We start from the raw sequence: 23,773 nt of genomic DNA, 5'->3' as shown, positions 1-23,773 counted from the left end.
ATCTCTTTAGAAATTCTTGCCTCAGTACACATTACAAATTTATCAACTTGTTCTTTTGTGGAGTAGGAGGATGTTAAAATCCCTAGCATATGCAATTGCCTTTGGCTCATATACTAGCTTCTCTTGTGAATCTTTGATCTTCCTTATGAAGTTCTTTTTTTTCCTCTGATTTACACATGCGTGAAAAAACTTCGTATTCTATCACCTTGTTGAAGCCAATGTCTTTTTGCCCTCTGTTTCCTGCTCATATTTTCTTGGTCCAGTAAAAAAATCAAGTTCCTCCCTCCTTTTTATTTCATCCATATGTTGTGGACCTTAAGACTCTTGCCGAAGCTTCAATTGATCATATTTCACAATGATAACCCTATTTCTCTCCTTTATTAAGTTTCTACTCCATTGGCTCAAAGCAGCCCCTACATCTAGATAAAAGTGTCTGAACCCTAGTCAGAGAGCCCTTTAAACCATGACCCCTCCTTCATTCCTCCTCAATGAGTTATTTGCACCTCTAATCCAGATCCCAACTCATGTCAAACTTAAAGTTACTCTTCCATCTATCCCTCACCTCCCATTTGCCCCTGCTTTGAACTAATCAAGATTGGACTATGATCAGAACACATTTTCACCAAGACATCTACTCTTACATCAGAGGCCCAACTCAACCAATAGTGGTTCGCTACAGCTAGATCCAGCTTTTTTTTAAGAAAGGAATCATCCTCATGGCCATTGCACTAGGTGAACTTATTCCATTCCACCCCAAATCATAGAGGTTTCCCAACTCCAAGACTCTTGTAAATTGATCCATCCGGTCTTCATTTCTCTGTCTTCCCCTTTGATTCTCACATTGGCTTACGATCTCATTAAAGTCACCAACAACACACCATCCAATCTTAGCATCAGGTTTAAAAGAGGACAGCAGTTCCTAGGACTCTTCCATTTTAAGTGTCAAGGTTCCCATAGAAACCCATCAGTAGCAATTTGGGCCTTTTTCCATCTTCTTCAATCCAGACATTTATTTGCCTTTGGAAATAGTTAATTAACTCAACCATATTCTCCTTTCTCCACTTCATGATCAACCCACCACTTAACCCAATTGGTTCCACTACCACACACCCTTCAAATCCCAGTCTTCTTTGTATGACATTGACTCTACTTGCTTTTAACTTTGTTTCCATAAGAAAAACTACATCTGGCTTTTTCTCTTTCAATAGTAAGCAAAAGAATTGAACTATTCTGGGGTTGCCAAGCCCCCGACAATTCCAACTTAAGGTGTTCATTGCCCCTGGCGAGGCTGCCTTACAACCTCTACCAATCCATATGATTCATTTTCATCCATCCTTTCCCGCTCCTTTTTAACTTTCTTTGACCCAACAACCTTCCCATCCTCGAGTTCCCCCTCATTCAACCTGCAAATAGTGACGAAATTCATCTAGTTGATTAAGGCAAAGCCTCAGATAAAGAGAATCTGTAGGGGATGGGTTTAAAGAAGAGAAAAAAAGATCTCCTTACTTACCTTACAGTGGAATCACCCTTTTCTTCGAGAAAGATATTGTTGAGGGTTTTTAGGCATACCTTTCTCTCTTGCTCTACGTTTCCATCCGCCTTTGTTAATGATGTTCTTCTCTCTCGGGCCATCTTCAATGATATCGCTTCTAGCTCTTCCTTTTGCACTATCACTTCCCTCCCTGTTTTCCATACTAGCCAACGTCACATTATTTGTACTAGGCCATGGGCCTTTGAATACCCAAGTTGGGCTCGATTACCACCTTGCCCATCCCTTGGTCTTCTACTTCCCGCCCTTCACCCCTTTCTCCGTCCACCTTCTCCCTTTCACCTTCACTACCACTCACCATTCCACCCTCCCAAAACCCCACCTCAAGGATCCAAACCATATATGGGCCACCCTTCACCACATTTTCCTTCTCCTCCCCCTACCCCCAGAGTTGCAATCCTCCTTATCCCCCAACATCCTTCTGGGAAAAGGCCACATCTCCCCATCCATCTCTCTATCCACCAAGCCTCCCTTCTTCAAGATTTCATTTTATGAAAAGTTCTTATGGCTTCGTGAATAATTCTTGACATGTTCAAGGTTGTTTCCACGCACCAAATTGAGCCCCTCATGCTTCTTCCCTCCTCCTAAAACACATCCTCGATAGTTTTTCATACTTCAAGTTCACCAAAACATTCCTACCATTCACCAAGATAGACCATCCCAGAGCAATTGCCTTCCATAGGGGTACTTCAATTTTAACCCTTAGGTACTGCCCCCATCCGATACCATCCTCCAGGGCGTCCACCTCGCTCACCTGTCTCACAGATCCACCAATTTGTAACCCACATTCCTCATTCATTCGGCCCAGGGAAGGTTATGAATCTGGACCCAAAATACTTCCTTCTCAAACAACAATTTACTTGGTTGCGCAAAGGCATCAAACATTTGAAGCATGAATAGATGATTATTGAACAACCATGGATGACCCTCCAACACCTTATCTTTGTTCGTGTGGGTTGAGAATGTTATGATAAAGATGTTGTTCCCAACCTCCTGAAATTTTGTTGACCTACTTACCCTCCACACTTTTGCCATAGTGGAGGACATTATCTCCTTCCCAATCAGTCTGTCAAGCCACACTTTCTCGAATAAACTTCTATCCCCTTTATTCTTCAATTTTTCCTTCAATCCATTTAGCTCAATCATCGAACTCTCCTCTTTCGTCAGCCTTAGATTTCCCCATACTTTTTCCAACCTCTTCATCCCTCCCCCTCCATCCTCAACGGAGCTTACGGCTATTTTCTTTCTAGAAGAATCTAGACCATCTCGTACACCACCTCTACTCATGCAAGGGAAATAGAGAGGAGACTTTTTTTGTTTTTCTGTTCTTAATTGTTAGGCTTGCACTAGAATTGCATGCACTCTAAGCATGCACAAGTCATTTTTCATTTCTTTATCATGTTTTATAGTTGTATATGTGTGTCATGTGGACATTTCTCTACATACAGATCACACAAAATAGTACGCCTATCTAGTATACGTGTTGTGCATTTATATGCATCGGGTCTCATATAAACTCCATAATAAATTAAGCCTCCTAGCTAAGTAAGTGCTCCAATATTAGATCATGTCTTCCTTTAAAGAAATTGAGTAGAATAATTAATTTCTTTCTCTCCTTGAACAAGTTTTAATATTGGTGCAATAGGAAATTTTAAGGCATCTTACATTAATGGTAACTTCCATTTTCTTTTGAAATGAGTTGAGTTGATCCGTGTTTCTCTGGCCTGGATCGGAGTTGATCATTGTTTTCCTTAATTCCAAATTAAATCGATCAAAAGTTCATTAATTGCGATCATGATCAGGCATGCTATTGTGGAGGAACTTGCACATTTTGGTGCGGCTGTACATACATGCTCTCGAAATGAAGCTGAGCTTAATGAATGCAAGCACAAGTGGGAGAAAAAGGGTTTTCGAGTCACTGTTTCAGTATGCGATGTTACTTCTCCATCTGAACGACAGAAGCTAATTACCACTGTCTCATCTCTCTTTGATGGCAAACTAAATATTCTTGTAAGTGATCTCTCTTAAATTCTTAGCTGGTGATAACTATATTATATGAAGAGTTATTATATTCTTAAATTTGTGTGTAGAACATACCATATACGCGATCTCTTACATTATAAGATTTGATTTGTAAAATTTAAAATTTATTTTTCAAATCAAATCATACAAGATATAAAATATATTATGATGTACATCCAGATTAACAATGTTGGAACAAACAAAATGAAACCGACAACGGAGTACAAAGCCGAGGATTTCTCGCTTATAATGTCAACAAATTTTGAATCAGCGTATCACTTGAGCCAACTTTCACATCCTCTTCTGAAAGCTTCGTCAGCTGGAAGCATTGTGTTTCTTTCTTCAGTCTGTGGCGTTGTATCAGTTAATGTTGGATCCATATATGGCGCCACCAAAGGTATATTTCTAATACTAAAAGTTGCAATTAGAAGAACTCGTTGTAGATATCATGATTACAACAATATTATTAATAATAATTATATATATATATATATATATTAAACTAATTCTATGATTGTATGCAGGGGCAATGAATCAGCTAACAAAAAATCTTGCATGCGAGTGGGCAAAAGATAATATAAGGACTAATTGTGTTGCACCTTGGTACACCACGACTCCCCTTGCTGAACCGGTAATTACTTACCAACGTTTCAACTTTCATTTCTAATTCTTAGTTAATTTCTATATTGTTATTTCTCATTCTTAATTAAGTTCTATTTTAATAAATTACTACTTGTTGCATAAATCTAAACTGATGAGATAGAATGTAAAGTCAGAGTTCGAACTCAGAACCTTCTCTAATATCATATAAAATCGCCATTAATTATTTCAAAAGCTTAAGCTGATGGGAAGATATATATTTAATTATTTGTATTATATTATTAACATGTTTTAATTAGTTGTTAAATGTAAGAATTCTGAGAATTAATTATATATATATATATATCTCACTATAGATTTTTATTTTTTCCTTTTGCTACTTGCATTGTAGTATCTTACTGATGAAAGCAAGTTCAAGGCTATCATCTCTCGAACGCCAATGGGAAGAGTTGGAGAACCAAAAGAGGTGTCTTCATTGGTGGCGTTTCTTTGCCTTCCTGCGGCTTCTTTCATCACCGGCCAGACTATTTGCGTCGATGGGGGGATGACGGTGAATGGCTTGATGATGACCACATGATAGGCATGGATGCATATATGGGTTCAAGATTTAATTGCTTAAAGAAATTCCGGTTTCCCCTACTTAAATTATAGTGATTGCAAAATAAGGCAACACTAGTTTGCTTGCGATCTATGTGTGCCCCGGTATTTGTCATCAAGTTAATTTATCCATGCATGTTATAATAAACCATATTAATTAATTAGCTTGTAGTCCTTCATTGCATCTCAATTATGAAATTTGCATGCATTGTATCTTAAACTCAAATTAATATATCTTGATGATCGAAATGAAACATAGATATGTTTTTTAAGAAGTGGACAGTACCCCAATTTTATTGGTAGCTCTCACTTTTGGTGGAGGAAAACCCTAATTACAACCAGACACATGGGGGTTACAAATAAATATAAAGACCAAAACTCAGGTATCAAAAACTAAAAGACCCAACCACAAGCTAAGAAAACAAACCAAATAGAAAGAACAACCCTAAGAAAACCAACCTGCAAGAAATCATACATATAAGAAAATAATAGAGAGGAGAAGTAAAAACCAAGTATCCCAATTAGATAACCTCAAATAAAGAAAAGATTCCAAGTTTGGTGAGAAAATATTTGAACCAAATAACCTCAGTAGCTGTATTTGCAATTGCATGATATTCCGCTTTTGTGCTAGAACGTGATATTGTGGGCTACTTGTAGGAGCTCCATGATATTAGGTTGGAGCCAAGGTATACACAGTACCCACTGACTGATCTTTGGTCGTCGGGGCAGCCTGCCCAGTTTGCATTTGAAAATGCATGTATATCAGTGGAGGAGTTATGGCGGATGAGGATGCCATGGTGGATGGTTTGCTGGAGGTAATAGAGAATTCTCTCCACTGTAGTCTAGTGTTCTAAAGTTGTGTGGGTCATGTACTGGCATACTTTGCTCACAGCAAAGGCTAGATCCGGTCTAGAGAATGATAAATACTGTAATGAGACAACTATGCTACGGTAGAGGGTTAGAGTGGCCCAAGATCCTTGAGTGCAAAATCTTCCTAAAAGATTAACAATAATAGATTGAAGAAAGGAGATGTGAAGCCCAGAGATGATGATGTCATCAACATAAATGAGTAAGAAGATGACTTTATTTTGTTAGTTGAAAACAAATAGCGAAGTGTCACCCTTCGAAGCAGTGAAGTCCGTTTCTAAAAATTTAGTGCTGAGTCTTGAGAACAAGGCCTATGGAGCCTGTTAAAGCCCATAGAGAGACTTGCAAAGATGACAAACATAATTGGGGCATGATGTGTTGGAGTAGCCAGAAGGTTGAGTTATGTAAACATACTCTTGTAGGTTGCCATGTAAAATTGTGTTCTTGACATCAAGTTGTCTGATGAGCCAATTTTGAGAGACTGCAAAAGAAAGCACTATTCAAATTGTTGTTGGTTTTACCACTGGGCTAAAAGTGTCTTTATAGTCAATCCCTAGTAACTAATGAAAACCCTTTGCGACAAGTTGGGCTTTGTAGCATTCAATGGAACCATATGCTCGTTTCTTGATGCAGTAGACCCACTTGTAGCCCACTAGGTTCATGTCGGGTTTGGGAGGAACCAAAACCCACGTACCATTGTCAAGTAGTGCTTGAAATTCTTCTATCATTGCCTTTCTCTAGGTTGGGCTTTTAGACGCAACGAAAAAGGATGTAGATTTAGTTTCATGGGCCTCAGTGGAAGTTAAAAGGGCTCGTGGAGTGGGAATCATATTAGGAGGTAGGTGTTTAGGCTCGTGTATTTGATTTTTGGCTCGAGTTACCCTTGGGTGTGGGTTGAGAGGTGTGGATATGGGCTCAGGCCTTGATTGTTGGTTAGGATTTAGAAGAGGCTCGATAGATGATGGAGATGGAGATTCAGCTGGGGACTGAGGGTCGTTGTGTGAGGTAGTGCTAGGCTGGGGAAGACACAGAGAGGATGGTAACACGGTTGGGGGGGGGGGGAGGTTGTATCTGACAAGGAGGGGAGAGGTGAAATGGGAATCGTGATTCGTCAAAGATCACGTGACGTGAAATGTAGATGCGACTTGAGGAGAGCTGTAGGCAGTGATAGCCCTTGTGATTTATAACCAAGAAAAACACAAAGGTCAGATCTATAATCCAATTTATGAGAGTGATAAGGGCTGAGGTAGGGCCAGCAAACACACCCAAAGGTGCATAAGAATTTATAGTTTGGGACCTATTTGAGTAAAAGCTCGAGTGGGGATTTTTTATATGTAACTAGGGAAGGAAGGCAATTGATGAGATGGGTGGTTATAGGGAAGGCATCATCCCAATACTGGTGTGGAACAGAAGTAGTGGCCATGAGAGTGAGGCCAGTCTCAACAATGTGTTGATGGCGACACTCAACAAAGCCATTTCGTTCGTGGGTATGTAGACACGATATACGGTGAGTGATATAAGAGGTGAGAAAGTGAGATCGTAAGGCCTGAAATTCTCCTCCCCAGTTCGATTGGACACTCTTTAGTTTGCATTAGAAGTATCCCTCAACTTGGGTTTGAAAATTGATGAAGGTATGTGCAACTTGTGCTTTGGAATCAATAGGAAACAACCATATGAATTTAAAAAAATCATCAATAATGCTTATGTAATATTTATTTCCATAAATAGATTCTGTGGGTGAAGGACCCCATACATCAATGAATACCAGTCCAAATGGACTGGACAAAACATAAGTAGACAAATGGAAAGGTAATTTATGACCCTTCCCTAGTTGACATGCATGTCAGACTAAGAAAGTTTTATTTTTGGTGACTACAAGATGATGTTTGGAAATGATGGCTTGAACTATGCGTAAGGCAGGGTGCCCAAGGAGAGCATGTCATTGTGGAACCGATACTCTTATGCCAATGTATTAAACTGGATTGGTGGAGGAATGTGATAAAATGTGCAGAGGATAAAGTCGTTGTAACTCTGACCTTGGAGAAGGATAGTGCCCGAGGATGGATCCTTAACATAGAAAAATGCTGGGTGAAACTCAAAGTATACATTGTTATCTTTTGTGAATTGATAAACGGAAAGTAAATTCTTTTTAATTTCAGAAGCATGTAAGATGTTATTGAGAAAGAAATGACAATTTTGTAGATGAGTAAAGAAGGGAGGAACCAATGTGGAGAATACGCAAACCTTGTCCATTTCCAACTTGGACTTGATCAGGAAGTGTATGGGTCAACATTGAGGGTAAGGTTGTTGAGATTTGAGGTAATGTGGGTGGTGGCACCTATATCAGCATACCAATTTTCATCATATTTTGATGTTGTTTGGTAAGTGAGAAGTGTTCGAGGATGTGCTACATATGCTTGAGCAGGTGGTGAGGTTTGGATTTGTTAGTCAAATCTGTGCCAACATGTTGCAGCTGTATGGCTTGTTTTTTAGCATATTTGACACTAGGGTTTCCTGGAAAAGGAATTTTGTTGGGCTGAGTAAGTACAGGAGCCCCACCCCTGCTTCTGGAGCGATTGCCAAACTGAGATGTTCCACGATTGGTTGATGGAAAACCTCAATGGCCACGTCCAGTTGAAGAAGTTACAAAGTGAGCTGCTGGTAGACTAAATTCAGACGTGTTGTTTTGTTGATCAAGGCAAGTTTCATGAATGAGAAGGTGGCCATATAAGTCATCAAGGGACGTGGGATCTAATCGAGTAGTGACAGAGGTGACTAAGAAGTCATAGGATGAGGGAAGACCAACTAGGAGATAGGATGTGATTTCAGAAGTGCTGAGAGGGTGGCTTATGTAGATAAAAATATCATAGAGATGTTTTACTTTGGAGAAATAATATGAGATAGACAAGGACCTTTTTCTTGAGAGTAGAGAGTTGGAAACAAGTGCTGAGAATACGGGCAGAGGAAGTGGATGAAAACATTTTTTCTAATGTGAGCTAGACATCTCTAGCGGTGGTGAGTCAAACGACTTGGGTAAGTAGGGATTCGGTGATCGAGGATAGGATGACACTTGGTATAATCTGATCCTGGTGTGACCAGTGAGAATATTTGGTATGGTATTTGGGATGTGGATGAAGGAGATGGGGGAAGAAGGGATAGTGACAGGTGGGCAAGGAAGGGAGCTATCAAGGTAGTCAAAAACATTTTGACCGCGGAGGTATAAGATTAGTTGAGCCCGCCATAGTAGTTAATTATCAAGAGATAATTTAATAGTGATGAAGTTTGGTGGGAGAGAGAGAATTGGCAGCTGAGGTGGAGGAATTACTAGAGGAAGAAAGCATGGAGCCCATGGATATATGACGTATGTCTTTGTGGCTCTTGATACCATAAAGAAGTATGAAAGAGAGATTGTATAAGAAATGTTTTCCTCAATGATTCAAATGAGAATCAACGTCTATTATTTATAGAAGTGTTGGTACATGTGAATCTGTTACGGAAGTTTACCTGAAAGTGTATAAGAGTTATATGAAAGTGTACAAGAGTTATTGTCTCCTAGATCTTCTCTTTGATCCTTATCTTCATGTTGGCTGTCATTTGGATGTGGTTTTTTTTATTTTTGTTTCCTTTTGCTTTATTTGATTGTTGAGTTTGTGTTGATCCATTATCCAGTCTCCCTTCTCTTCGTTTACATGCCGCTAAGTACTCTCTGCTCAGCCGCTCATCACAAACCTTACCACATGTGTCCCACATTGATAGCCAATATTTTCTTTTTCACTTTCCAGCTTTCTAATGGTATACTTGGTAGAAGGGTGCCTTTTACCGACAAGGGGCCTTAGGCAGTAACCTAAGTTGCCTAAGACTTAAGCCATGTGCGAAATGCATGGACATTGCCACGACCATACCCAACGTGATCTATGCTATGGGGTCATCACCAAGAAGGCTTCTTGAATAGTAGGATCAAGCAATCATTCTACTACACGATTATATTGCACATCTTGTAGCGAAGGGGTAATCACCTCCACCTACTGGATACACTGCCCAAGGTTGCTAAATCTGGCATCTGATCTACTGCTAGATGAGTCTTTACTATGCTTCCTACTACATTCACCATACATCATACTATCCAAATTTGTCCTCGCTGCAGCACTGATTGTAATTGTTTCTAAGGCCTTGCTGAGTTTTGGTGAGACCTGTATGGCAGGCCCTTCCCTTCGTCGCCAATGACTACCTCCACATTGGATAACCGTCTCCTAGCTAGGCCTGAGATATCCAAGTCATCCACATCAATCGACGCCCCTCTGGCAGTGCCCAATACAGGAGCCCCGACCCTCAACTCCTCCTTAGGGCACCACTCCTCGTCACTAGTAGGGATTCTTGCACAGAGGCATGATGGAGCATCCTTGTGGCAATGGACTAACCAAATATCGTGCAGAGGACATCGTAGTTTAGACATTCGTGCATCTTAAAATGTTGAAACTGGGGTCTCACCAAACAAATGCAAAATAATGACACCATCTTAGTAACAACAATGAATTAATCGAGGAACAAGATTAATGTATAGAACCCAATGCAATAATTTAAAGAGAAATTCTTCTCATCATCACTATTCACCATTTCACTCCTTACACTCTATGAAAAACAATCTTACACCCTATGAAAAACACCCCCACATCTTATGAAAAAAAAAATTCCACGTCATGTGTGGGGTGTGTGATATGTGATGTAAACAGTTGCTGATTTGTAGCAAAATTCTAATTTAAATAGTCCTAAATTAATTGGTTAGAGCAATGAATTAATTAGGCAATGAATTTCTTGGATAATTCATAAAAGAGAAAGGTACGTTTTATGAGAAGATGAAGGTTACCCGTGTTGCATTAGTCCAATGTTCGTCCGTGCCAATGCAAGTTTTGGTCTCAAGTTCTAACCTTTACTCGTTTAGGCCATCAAATCAGTGAATTGTCGTAGTCTCGACAAGTGATTTTGCCCCTAACTTGTGAGGCATCAACAAGCTTCATACCAAGTTCAGTAAGATGTATGGCAAGACTCCCTGCATTATCTGACATTGGCATCGAAGGCTTTCCAGCCAAAGCCACCCTTCTTCTTTTCCCTCTTGCATATACCCATTAGTGCCTACGGTGGACAGTTACAAAACGCTCCTCAACAGTTGGTGCTATCTGTGAGATCCGAGTTATCTTGGCCTAAGAGCGTCAACATGCCTTTTGTAACTCCCACTGCGATCTATGAACGTATGGCCCGAGTGCCGTCAACCTCGTCAAATGGCGGGCCCCACCCTTAAATGAAGGATTAAGAGGTGACAGAGCCTCTCTCCGAAGTGTTGAAGCCTGAGTGTGGCAAGAGGGCGATAAGGAGCCAACATAGCTCGCCCTTCACCCCCCAGCACGTCGACCAGGAGATGGAGGTTTGAGATGAACAAAACCTTTAAACATGGAGAGAACGACGAGCCTCTGGAGCTGATACCCTAGACACCACTCGCCCTGAGAGGAAGGTGAGGATCAGGACAAGAATGGGTGTAGAAAAGAGATCCCGGTTGATAGAGCTCCTCGCAGATCATCAGGACATGTTCGCTTGGCAGCACTTTGACATGCGAGGCATCGAAGACCACTTTCATGGATGCCTAATTGGATATAACCAAAGACGGATGAGGCCGGAAGAAGAAGAGAAGATCGCTTTCATAACAAATTGCGGCCTCTACTACGATCATAAAAGAACTTAAAACGTGTCACATTAGTTAGTATGTCTGGACGCGATAATAAAATACAATGAAGAGTGTGGTATTATTGTTAAAATTAAGTGTTAAGGTTGTTATAAAACTTGGAATTAGGACAACTACTAATTAAATTATAAATTCTCATATAGTTTTTAAATATCCTCTTAGACGACCTGGAGAGCCAGAGGAGGTTTCATCCTTGGTAGCTTTTCTCTGCCTTCCAGCAGCCTCTTACATAACTGGCCAGATCATTTACTTGGATGGAGGGATGATTGTGAATGGATTCTCCTTATAATAGTGAAGAGCCTGAGGCCCAATTCCCTACTCAATTATATATGCAGGAACTGAATAAAACATTTCCATATTCAAGTTGCTCCAACTAGTATGTTTGTGTCTAGTCTCAGTTTTTATGTAAGTTTGGTTCTGCCATTGTTTGTAACTTTCAAGTTTCTATATGTTACTGGTATTTTTCCTCCGAAAGTGAGATCTTCTAAATGACATCATCTTCCTTAATAAAAGAAAAACCAAAGAAAAGTTGTTTATAATGTGTTTGGTTGTGGGGTTGCTGGTTTCTTGTCTAATGTTGTATGATCCCATCCTTCTTGTATCAAAATGTCCGTGATTTTCCCATAATCCCATCCGTTTAAATTTGGTTGGTTCTAACGAAAGTCTCTCGATGGGATATTATGGCTAATAAAATATGTTTCCGGGTTCAACACGTTGTTATTCTAAATTAATGGTTTTTCTCCAACTATATATCCACGTCAAACATAATTAAAAGATTTCTAACACGTTATCAATGGTTTTTGTCCAACTGTAGAAAAAATAATTAAAGTGCCAATGCATGTAAGAACGACAAACATACATAAAAGATTTCTAAATCTGAGGTATCTTGATCTAACACTATAAAAAATTTGACTTTTAAGGACAAAATTTGATAGGAACGAAAAAAAAGTCATTTAATTTCGTCTCAAAAAATGCCTGAGTTACTAAATTCGTTCGAATTGAAAACATCCATTCGAACAAGATCTTTTGTGACGAACAAAATCATCTCAAAAAAGGAAAACCGTTCGAACGGAACAAAATATATTTGATCATGAAATTAATGTCCGTTCGAACAGTATATAATCTGTTTGAATAATAATATTGGCGGAAAATTAATTTATTCTTTCCGGGGTAAGTTAATAACCATTCGAACTTAAATTTTTTTATTCAAATGGATAGAGATTCAATTAATTTTTTTATTAGTATGGATTTGTGCATATATTTTTCCATTAAAGTAATAAATTTTTTTTCCATTAATTTGTTATCATTTTCAAAATATAAAAATGTATATATATTATATATTATGATTTGCGGTGAGTTAAAATATTTATAAATTCATAATTGCTTTTATGTAATTAACTTCAAAACTTTATAATGATTTCTTTTATGTTAAATTTATATAAATATAACTTTAAAGATAGTATCATTTTTTATATTATCATGAACGGCAAGTAAAATTAAAAAAATAAACAAAGTAGTAAACACGAGAAATAAAAACCATACATTAATTACATCTCAAATATATAATGTTCAATACAATATAAAAAAGTAAAATAATAACTAAAACGATCAGAATTATTGATTCCTTAGTATATCAACATCTTCTTGCAACATTTTAATATATCCTTCCAGATTCCTAAACTTCTCCATGATGGGCTCAACAAACTCCACAAACAGAGCTCGTACTTGATCCAAAGTAGCCCCAGGAGGCTGTCTCTCAACAGCGGCAGCATTACTAGAAGCTGGATCTATGGGAGGATCACTAGGCTGTCCTAGTGCAGTCTTCTGCAAGTGTCCCTTGCTCTTGCTGAATGTAATATTGTTAAGGGGCCCCATCTGTGGTGACCTCTGCTCAGTGGCCGACACTGTAACCCCCGATCGGAGTAGGAGGTTAGATATCAGCAGTGCAAATGGTAGACTATCTCCACTGGAAAAGCGTGACTTCGATCGAATGCGGAGGAATAAATACAATGCCAGATCAATGGGACCCCCCGTGCTATCCGCAGCAAAAATCTGGCTCGATCAATCCCGAAATCAGTCTTGTATTTTTTCAGATCGATGTTATAGCCAACAATCAAATTAAGCATTCTAAAAAATCCTATACAATCGGCCTGTCGGATCACCTTGCTCCCATCATATGGAGGAGCCGAAGGGTCTCGTACAAGCTGACGCACCTGATCGTCTGTGAGACCATCATCAGGTAGATCCTCATCCTCACTACCATCCGAAGTAGCATCCGAATCTACATTCGGGGCTAGCGTGGACGATGCAGCTGGTGTGTCGGAATTAGATGGTGCAGTCACTGGTCCCCGTGTAGCCGCTGCAGGATATGCGTCGGTTATACGGGGAATGTCAAGGAACTCAGTAATAATGCGGGGAGAGAAATTAATACTCACTCTCCGGACTGATATGGTGTAGAACAGAGCATTAGCGCTAAGTTCTCCTATAGCACGGTAGAACTCACCAACCATCTCTGGATATGTAGTCCCCTACTGCTCACAGATCGGTATCTATCCCCGCTCGGTGAAGATGGACTGTATGCTTCATCCCTCTCATGAAAGATCGGAGAAGTCAGACAAAATGACTGGATGCTCGACAAGTGTCGTCTCCGGAGCATGAGCTGCTGATCCATTACTTTGGCTGGGTTGATCTCTCACACGTTTTCTTCTGCTAGATGCCATTAATATATTGTTTAACCATAATGAAAGCAAGAATATAATTAACCATAATATTTAATTATATTATTGAAGAATTATAGTATATTTAACTTAATTGAAATAATTCGTTCGAACAGAACATAGTCTGTTCAAACTAGAAAACTCTATTCGAATGGACTGTTCTGTTCATTCGAATAGAGTTTCTTTGTTCATTCGAACGAACTTATTTTGTTTGAACAGAAATAATATTGTTTGGCAACTAAGAGTTCGAATGGACTAGAGTTTGTTCAAACGGAAGAAGCCAAACAGCCATGGCTGAGTCGACTTAGCCCTGAACTGAAAAACTTACTATCTAGATGTTATCCTTTGTTTTAATCGGTAGAAATCATTAGGAAGTGAAGCCCAATCATTTATACTGATTATTTTGATGTTATTTTCACAGAATATACCAAAATGGGTGGATTTTGGATTCGAAATCCATACCCCCCAAGCACATCTCATTCGTGTAAAAAACTAAACAATAGAGGTGGAGAGTTGACCCATACCTTTTAGAAGTTCAAATGTGGGGTTCTTACGGCGGTTGAGTAGCGGTTTTCTCGGTGGAGTTAAGGGGTGAACTCGGAGGCTCTCGGTGGTTGCTGGTTCGAATGAGAGAGTTTTGTTTCATTGTATTCGAACTAGGTCTATAATGACCATGGCGTCTCGTTCGAACTGGATAAATATCCGTTCGAACGGTTATTATATTAATATATTTATAATTATATTACTAATAATAATATATAATAATAATAATATTACAAAGTATAAAAGTATAAAAATGAAACTAATAATAGTATTATAATACTTTTAATTAATATAGTTAGTATATTATTTTTAAATATATTGTTTCTATTATACTAAATACATACTAAGAGCATTAACATTGGATTCATTATTTTCATCTTCAAAATTTAGTGAAAAGTATATATTTTCCATAAACTCAAAACCTTCATATCCATAACCCTACATTGAATTAGCCATTGGATTCATCAAAATAATAATATAATATGATTTTTAATAATAATTTTTTTAATTTATTTTTTTCATATTTTACAATTATACTAACTATATGTTAATTAATAATTTAATTTGATACTTAAATTATTGTTTCCCAACTTAAATATATTGTGGCTCAAAATTAGGAAGCAATAATTTAAGTAAATAAAATAATAGTTATAGAGTGTGAATAGTAACTCTTCAAATTTGAAGATGAATTGGAATGCACAATTCGTCAAAGTTTCAGATTTTAATGTTTAGTAAATTCAATGCAGTGATTTTAAATATGAATTCATCAAATTTTGAAGATTGAACTCATTTGATGAGTCCAATAACAATGCTCTAAGTATTTAGTATAATTACAATGGCTGAATTATATAGGTACTATATATAAGTTATGATAACTATACTCCTATAGTTTATATAATATTATAACATTAACTATAGTTACTAGTTATATAATAGCTATAGTAGTTATTAACTATAGTAGTTATACGTTATATAGCTACTACTGTGTAAGTATTATATATAGTTACTATATAGTTATAGCTATTATAAGTTATGATAACAATACAAGTTAATATAATTAATATAAATATAGATATAGTGGATATTAGCCATATAGCTACTACAATGTAAGTATTATATAGTTACTATATATATATAGTAGCTATTAGTTATATAGTTACTACAGTGTAAGTATTATAAGTTATAATAACTATACAAGTTATCATAAGTACTATAGTTAAAATAGTTACTATAGCTACTTCAATACAAGTATTATAAGTTAAGATAACTATACAAGTTATCATAACTATAGTAACTAGTTATATAATATAGATTATAGTGCAAGATAGTAAGTTATTATAGATTATATCACGAGATAGTAAGTTATATAATTTATAGTGCAAAATTAGAAGACCAAAAGTATATATATATTAATAAGTACTATATATTAATTGTTAGTATATAGTATAAGTATTATATTAATTATTAGACTTGTAGTACATTATATATTATCAATTATAATATAAAATAGTTGGTAAAATATATAGTTATTATATAGTATATAATATTAAAATATTTTGTGATTGGTTTGAACCCAAAAATGTCACGTTCGAACAGTGTTATCTTGTGGAATGTGTTTGGAGGGAAACTTCGCGCCAAGTACTCTGAATGTTAGTTTATTCGAACGTTAAAATTCGTCATTCGAACGCTCTGGTCGAACAGTGTTACAAAAATACCCTTTGAGGTAGTCTACATTTTTAGAATATGCCAAGAAATATTCTGATTTGTTAGTTCAAACAACAAAATGACACGTTCAAACATGAAATAAATAGCGGCAGAATTGGCGCCTATTCTAAATTTTCGTGTTCGAATGGATAAATTTTCAGTTCGAACAGGACTTCACAGATTCATATACTTGAACCTCCCGTTCATTTTCACAGTTGATGAATGTTTAATAGGAGGCAGAGCACAGCTTTGTGATTTTGTGTGTGTGAGAGTGTTGTGGAGAGAGAGATACTCGCAGACTTAGTGAGAGAAAGGATTCTTGAGAGAGAGAGAGGAGAGGTTCAAACAAAAGGTATGTTTTTTTTCTATTTTTTTATATTTCGAGTTTCATTAATGTTAGTTTATTGCACATGATTTAAGTTTTCTCAAAATGTATTTTCTACTTATGTAGGTATTGTGGATTGATACTTTTGTTTGGATTGCTTAAATTTAAGGTAATATTTATAATTTTTAGATTTTTGATAATTTATAGTTTTTAATTAATTATGTTAAAATGCATGTTGTATATTTGTGTTTGTGCAATCTCATTTAAAATAGACTTTCTGGCAATATACATCTTATAAGATTATGATTGTGAAAATTGTGTTTTGTGGCAAATGTTTTCTCTATTTTGTGTCTGGAATCTGGATTTGTCCCGTTCAAACGCTATAACCTTAGTTCGAACGGGATCCTGTGGGAGTAGAATATTGTTCGAATAGAATCCAACTATAACGAAAATTATAAATGAATAAAATATAAAAATATAGATTAATATAATATAATTAGAACATAGTTTGCATAAAATTCAATTAGAAACTTAAAATATAGATATAACATAGCAATTATTAATAGTTAAATTAATGTATAAAGCTTATAAAAAATGTAATTACAAAATAGCAATAAAATAAAATAGTAATAACAATACTATCACTAATGGCTCTGATACCAAAGGCGTATATCCCAGGTAGAATAATAAGGTATTAATAAAATAATAATGTATTAATAAGAATTAAAGGCGGTAAGACCGGCCATATGCATGATAGTAAAGTAGACAGGCGGTATAACCGACCATATGCATGAGGAAATAAAAATTAAAGAAAAGAGATATGAAATAAACTTCTTCATTAAGAATATAATACTTACAAGGAGATTAATTCTCAAAGGAGTTGGGAGCTGAAGACATGAGGGAAGGACGATTGAAGATTTACAAAGAGAGGAGGACAGAACTTGGACTGGAGAGGTTTGGGCGAGAGAGGAAGGGATATCAGATTAGAATTCTTAATGCCCTTCTTGCCTCGTGAACCCCTTTATATAGACACTAAAACAGTAACTTTAATAATACATGAACAGTACCGGCCGTTATAAGAACAGTATTAGCCGACGCTAAAGACAAATACAGTACCGGCCGATATTAAAGACAAGAACAGTGTCAGCCGACGCTAAAAACAAACATAGTACAGAACACGTAATCTAGTACAGAATTATTTGTCGCTTTGCTGGGCAATAATCTGTCGCGAATAACTTTTTAGAGGGATAATATCTTCATGTCATGCTGGTTAGTCAAATAATAATTTTTTGGAGTCACAAATTCTGAGGATCATAATTTGCTAATTCCAGTTCAAACGGGTCTTGAGAATCCATCAGTTGTACCGGATGGTAAGGTGAATAATCTTGAGAAGGAGATGCAGCTTGGTTGCCTTGAAATTGAGAGGCCTGTTGAGAAGAAGAGGCCTGATGGACTGGTGATAATGCGGGTTGCTGTGGTGGAGTTAATCTGGGTTGTGCTTCTTCTTCATCGTCACTGTCTGATATTTGTGACATTACTTCAGCTAATTTTTTCAAATCCTTTTTATTTGTAGTGGATGCCAGTTGTGCTTGAAATCTGCTTCGCTGGACTAGGACTTCCGGAGCTTTTGTAACTTTTGAAAACATCTTCAGTACATGATCATAATTGTATTTTTCCCACCATTTGATGGAAACTTGACGGGCTAGGAACATAATGGTTTTGAGAGAGGGATGAGGTTTGATAACGTATTCCCATTTCATAATCCAATTTAATTTTGTTTTGAGAAAGAAGAGCAAGAGGGGTGAGCAATGGTTTAATGCTGGTGGGCTGTCATTCTGTGAGATGAAATTTTGGAGATTTTCCTGAAGGGGAAGGGGAAGGAGAAGAGGTTCAGGTCCATAATATTCCCACCATAGTGAGAACCATTTCGGAAGTGTTTTAATTTCCTGTAATTTATCAAAATGAATGAACCATGAATGACGTAAATTTTTGTTTTGTTTTAAAAACATTTTTGTCCATGCTTGCTGGTAATCGTAATAATCATAATAAGGAGGATCATAGGGATGAGAGAATTTTCTTGTTAAGTAGGAATTTTTTCCCCATTATTCCAGGGTGAGAACTTGCTTAATAGTGACTTTATGAAAATCAATAATTGGAGACGCTGGTGGAGAAGGTTGAGTTTGAAGGGAACAAGGAATTTCTGAGAGAATAATTGAGTCAGTATCTACTAATATAAATTCATAAAAATGTTGGGTTTTCTTAATGTTTTGTGGAACATAATGCCAGTCCGGTAGGAGAAAGGCATCAAGTAATTTCTGAGGGTCAGACAGATGTTGTATTTCAGATTCAATAGGAAAGACCGGATGCCAATGAGATTTGATAATAATAGGAGATGAAGAAGGTTGAGATAATAATGAATGATTAATAATTTGGGAAGGAGAAGGAGGAGAAACAGCTTTGGAATAGGTTGGTAATTTTGGAGAGGCTAATGGTGAAAATGGATTGTAAGAGGGTCTAATATTTTGTGGTAATGACCCCAATACCGTATAAGGTCTTGGAGTTGCAGAAGGACAAGGTGAAGGATAGGGAGGAGATGGTGGCCATGCGTATGAAGATTTGGACTTTATTTTGGACTTTGAAGATGACATGATTTTCCCTGTAAGAATTCTCGGGATAGAAAATCAGGAAGAGAATTAGATTCTCCTTTAATATGCTCAATATCAAAATAAAAAATACTTAATATAGCTTGTCATCTGGCAAATATTTGCATGGCAGCCAGGTTTTTCACATCTTTAATTAAAACTTCCTTGGCTGATTTGCAATCTATTCTAAACAAAAACTTTTGATTCAACAAATCATCTTGAAATTTAGAAATACATAATACAATAGCTAAAATTTCTTTTTTAATAGTACTATAATTCTTTTGAGTAGAATTCCAACATCCTGAATGGAATCGAACTATCTGTTCCGAGTTGGGTGATAATTTTTGTTTCATAATTCCTCCGTATCTTATATCAGAGGCATCTGTTTCAACAATTTTAAAAGTATGAGGAGATGGAAGCCCTAAGCATGGTAATTTCTTAATATGAGCTTTAATCTATTTTATAATACTAGTATGTTTTTCTGTCCAAGGAGGTGGATTCTTTTTTAATCTTTTAAATAATGGTTTAGATAATGGTCTGAGAGATTGGTAAAAATCTGCAACATAGTTGAGACTTCTTAGAAATCTCTGTAATTATTTTTGCCTTTTATTTCATCTGAAAATTTATCAGCAAATTCTTTTGCTCTACTAATTGGTGTAATAGTTCCTTGATAAATTTCATGTCGAAGGAATCTAATTTTCTCTTGGAATAGTTTTATTTTTGATGAGGAGACAACTAATCCATTTTGTTTGATAACTTGAACAAAAATATTTAAATGTTTCCAATGTTGTTCAATAGATGAAGAAAATATTAATACATCATCTATATACACTATTGAAAAATAAGTGAATGGAGTAAAGATTTCGTTCATAATATTTTGAAATTCACTAGGGGCATTTTTTAATCCAAAGGGCATAACATTCCATTCAAAATGTCCAAATGGGACTGTGAAAGCTGTTTTATATCGATATTTTTTAGCGATTTGGATTTGCTAAAACCCGTTTTTCATGTCGAATTTTGAAAATATTGTAGCATTATATAATCGGGATAATAAATCTTTTTTATTAGGAATTGGGTATCTAATCCATTGTAATACCTTATTTAAAGGTTTATAATTTATTACTAAACGAGGAACTCCTCTTTCTAATTCTGCCTGTTTTTGGACATAAAAGGCAACACAACTCCATGGTGATTTACTTTTCCTTATTAATCCTTTTGTTTTTAAATCATTAATTTCTTTTTTACAATATTCTAGTAATTCGTTATTCATTTGGATAGGTCTAGCTTTGGTTGGAATGTTTTTCTCAGAAAATTTTTTTTCATAGGGTAATTCTACTATGTGTTGTTTTCTATTCCAGAAGGCATTGGGTAGGTTAGCACATATTTCATTTTCAATTGTAATTTTAAAATTATCAATTTTTTGGGTTAATAATGGGTCTTTTAACTGTTCACGAATTTTTTTATATTTTAATTCTTGTTTTAAGAAGTTTATTTGGTTTTCCTTCCTTCTAATTCTATTTTTTGTTAAGAAATTAATTTCTCTGGTTAATGAAATTTTCTTTAAAGAGTTAATTTCTTTTGGTACTGGGGGAAATATGAATTTAAATTGTATCTCTTGTCCAAATATTTTAGTAGAAATTCCTTCTTCTGTTACAGAGAAAGGGTAAAGTAGTGCAAGAAAGGGATTTCCTAATATTACTTTGGTATTAATATTTTTTTACTAAGATGAACGTTGTTTTAAAGCAAAGTCCATTATTACATATATGTGCATTGGATAATTTATAATTTATATTCAATTTTGTTCCATTATCTTGGGATAATGTTTCTCTTATTTTTTCAAAATATTTAGAAGGTATTAATCCCTCTTGTATACAATTTAAGTCTGCTCCTGTATCTAATAGGGCAATTGTAGTAAAAGAGAATTCTTGATTAATTGATACTGTTACTTCAACATACCATTTTTGAAAATTTATCTTATTAAGAATATTAATGAAATTGTCCGCTTCATCTAATGTTGAACATTCTCCCTGTTCAATATTATGTTTTTCTTCATGAAGGTTTTTTTCATTTTTCTCTATTTTTAATAATATAATTTCTTGTAATAGTTGTTCGTTTGAAACTTCTAATTTAAGATTGAATGTTTTTAAATTTCTAATTTCCTGTTTTATCTCATTGATTTCCTGTTGTATATCTTGAATCGTAATTTTCTGTTTGTCAGTTTTAAATCTACTTATTATTTCTGAAAAATTGTAAGGTGTTGAGGATGAAGTTATTGTAGTATTTTGATTATTAAATGTATCTTTTAATTTTTCTAAATAATCTTTTCTTTCTTGGAGGTTGTTGATTTTGTCTAATAATTCTAATATAATGTCTTCTTGTTTTGAAAGTACATTAATGGTTTTGTTACAAATACAATTATCCTTACTTAGACAATTACAAATATGTACTTCATCTTCTTCTAATTCACTATCGGAAGATTGTTCTGAAAAGCTTGATTCTTTTAATTGATAAATTTCTTCTTCTTCTGAAGAACTAACCTCATCTTCACTTGAATTTATTATAAAAATATCCATTAATTTGTCTTTTAGTGTTTATGATATATCTAATTCATTAATTTGTTGTTTGACTTTACAGTTTGATTTGTAATGTCCTATTTTTCCGCATTTATAACAAACAATCTGCTTTTTCTTTTTATTAGTTTTTTTAGGATTTTTTAGTGGCTTATTATATATTTGTTTGTCTTTTATCTTTTTATAAGGTTTTCTGTATTTTCGTTTTTTATTGGAATAATTGTTATAAACTCTTTTTCCCTTTTTGTGTCTTCTTGAGGGGGCTAATAAAGGAGTGTAACCAAATTGTTCACAAAAAGTACCTAATTCTTTTCTAGCAAACTTCTTTTCTTTCTTCATTTGCTTTTCTAATCTTAAATCAGTGCACATAGTTAATCCAGTTCTATTAATCATACTTATTATATTATCATATGTAAGATTATAAAAATCAATAGTACCGTCTGATCTTAATAATGATTCTCGTACCTTTTGGACGAAGTAATATGGAAGTCCACTTTTCCTTCCAGTATGGCTGTTGACAATCATTTCTGATCATAACTTTAGTTAGAAATACATCTTTATACCAACGGAAATCAGATAATTGAAGGCATTTAAGATTAATCAATAAATCACTAGTTCTTTCTTTAAATTGAACGGGATCACCTACAAAGTGTTTAGTTAATGCATATATTAATGTATTGACAGCATCTTCTAGGGGTAAATCATTTTCCGTTTTAATTATTTGCATATTTTCATCATATTTATAGGCTGTTAATATACGTGATCTTTCATCATATGAAAGATAATGATCCCACCAACCCTTTAGTTGGCCAGTGAATCCTGTAACAATAATGTGTGCTACCTGATGATCAGTTTTTCTGTTACTTTTATAGACGTTGGCTACCATAATCATTTCTTGAAAATGATTTAGTATTTCGTATTCAGATAATCCGTCTATATTCCATTCGTATAATACATCTGGTGCGAAGGCTGATCTTACTATATGTTCTCTTTCCTCGAATTGCATATCTGGTGGAATAGGTCTGGGATACCAATTACGAGTAATAGAGACATGAAGTTTTGAATCTCTAGCCGAAAAGTTATTAACATGATCTCCTCTAATCTTGTTTATCTGTAAATCTAGATTTTTAAATTGGTTTTTAATATTACTAATTTCAGAGTCAGATATTACGGGTGAGTCTATTTTGCTTAATACATTAATATGTGGTTGTTTTGAGGTGGTGGCAGTGTTACTAATAGTTAATTTTTCTAATTTACTAGAGATCTGTTCCAATAAATCATTTTTGTTTTTGGAAAAGATCGATTTTAAATGGGATGGAATTTCGTAGGGAACAAATAAGGGAGTTTCTTCTATTTCTTTAATAGTGGGTTTTATAGGAGATATTTGGGTTTCAATCCTTTCTAATTGCTTACCCATAATTTTTAAATATAAATTAGTATAATTGTTTTGTTGTATTATATTATCAAGATTTTTTTCAGCATTTGCAATATTATGTTTTTTTATTGGTGTAGCCAGAATTTGAGTATTCCTTTGATTGTACTTGATGGCTTCAAAAGGGGGATATTCTTCATAAATAATTTGGTTATTTTCTCCTTTAATCCATTGATTAGTAGTCCTGTTAATGGTAGATAATTGGTTTGATTTATATATCTCAAACCATGTAAAGAAAGGAATATTGATCTGTATTTTCTCTAAATCTTCGTAATATTTTTCTTGAATATAATCTCTTTCTATTTTTGTAAAGGTTGAGAAAAATGTTATTCTTTTGTGACTATTTTCTTTTTTCATATAATCTTGTTTGAGATATTCTTTGTTAATTTTAAATTCGTCTTTATTCAGGGTATATATTTGGGCATTATCTCCAACTACTTGAGAATACGTCGGAAAAGAGGGTTCTTTTTC

General features: G+C 35.3%; 1 protein-coding gene across 4 annotated transcripts in view; it reads left to right on the top strand.

The window, feature by feature from the left end:
- Positions 1 to 23,773, top strand: part of LOC121239122 (tropinone reductase homolog At5g06060-like) — a 59,332-nt gene that overhangs the window by 11,066 nt on the left and 24,493 nt on the right. The window contains exons 3-6 of one of the 4 annotated variants that reach the window (XM_041136260.1): positions 3,352 to 3,559; positions 3,752 to 3,968; positions 4,096 to 4,202; positions 4,563 to 4,929. In XM_041136260.1, coding sequence (XP_040992194.1) covers positions 3,352 to 3,559; positions 3,752 to 3,968; positions 4,096 to 4,202; positions 4,563 to 4,748 — 718 coding nt within the window. In that variant the 3' untranslated portion in view covers positions 4,749 to 4,929. Of the gene's footprint in view, positions 1 to 3,351; positions 3,560 to 3,751; positions 3,969 to 4,095; positions 4,203 to 4,562; positions 4,930 to 23,773 lie in introns of those variants that run through there. The other 3 variants (XM_041136261.1, XM_041136262.1, XM_041136264.1) reach the window with 3 other exon arrangements.

The sequence above is a fragment of the Juglans microcarpa x Juglans regia genome, chromosome 7D (genome assembly GCF_004785595.1).
Source record: "Juglans microcarpa x Juglans regia isolate MS1-56 chromosome 7D, Jm3101_v1.0, whole genome shotgun sequence".
NCBI lineage: Eukaryota > Viridiplantae > Streptophyta > Magnoliopsida > Fagales > Juglandaceae > Juglans > Juglans microcarpa x Juglans regia.
The sequence above is the reverse complement of the archived record's forward strand: the minus strand, read 5'-3'. Positions and strand labels throughout refer to the sequence as shown.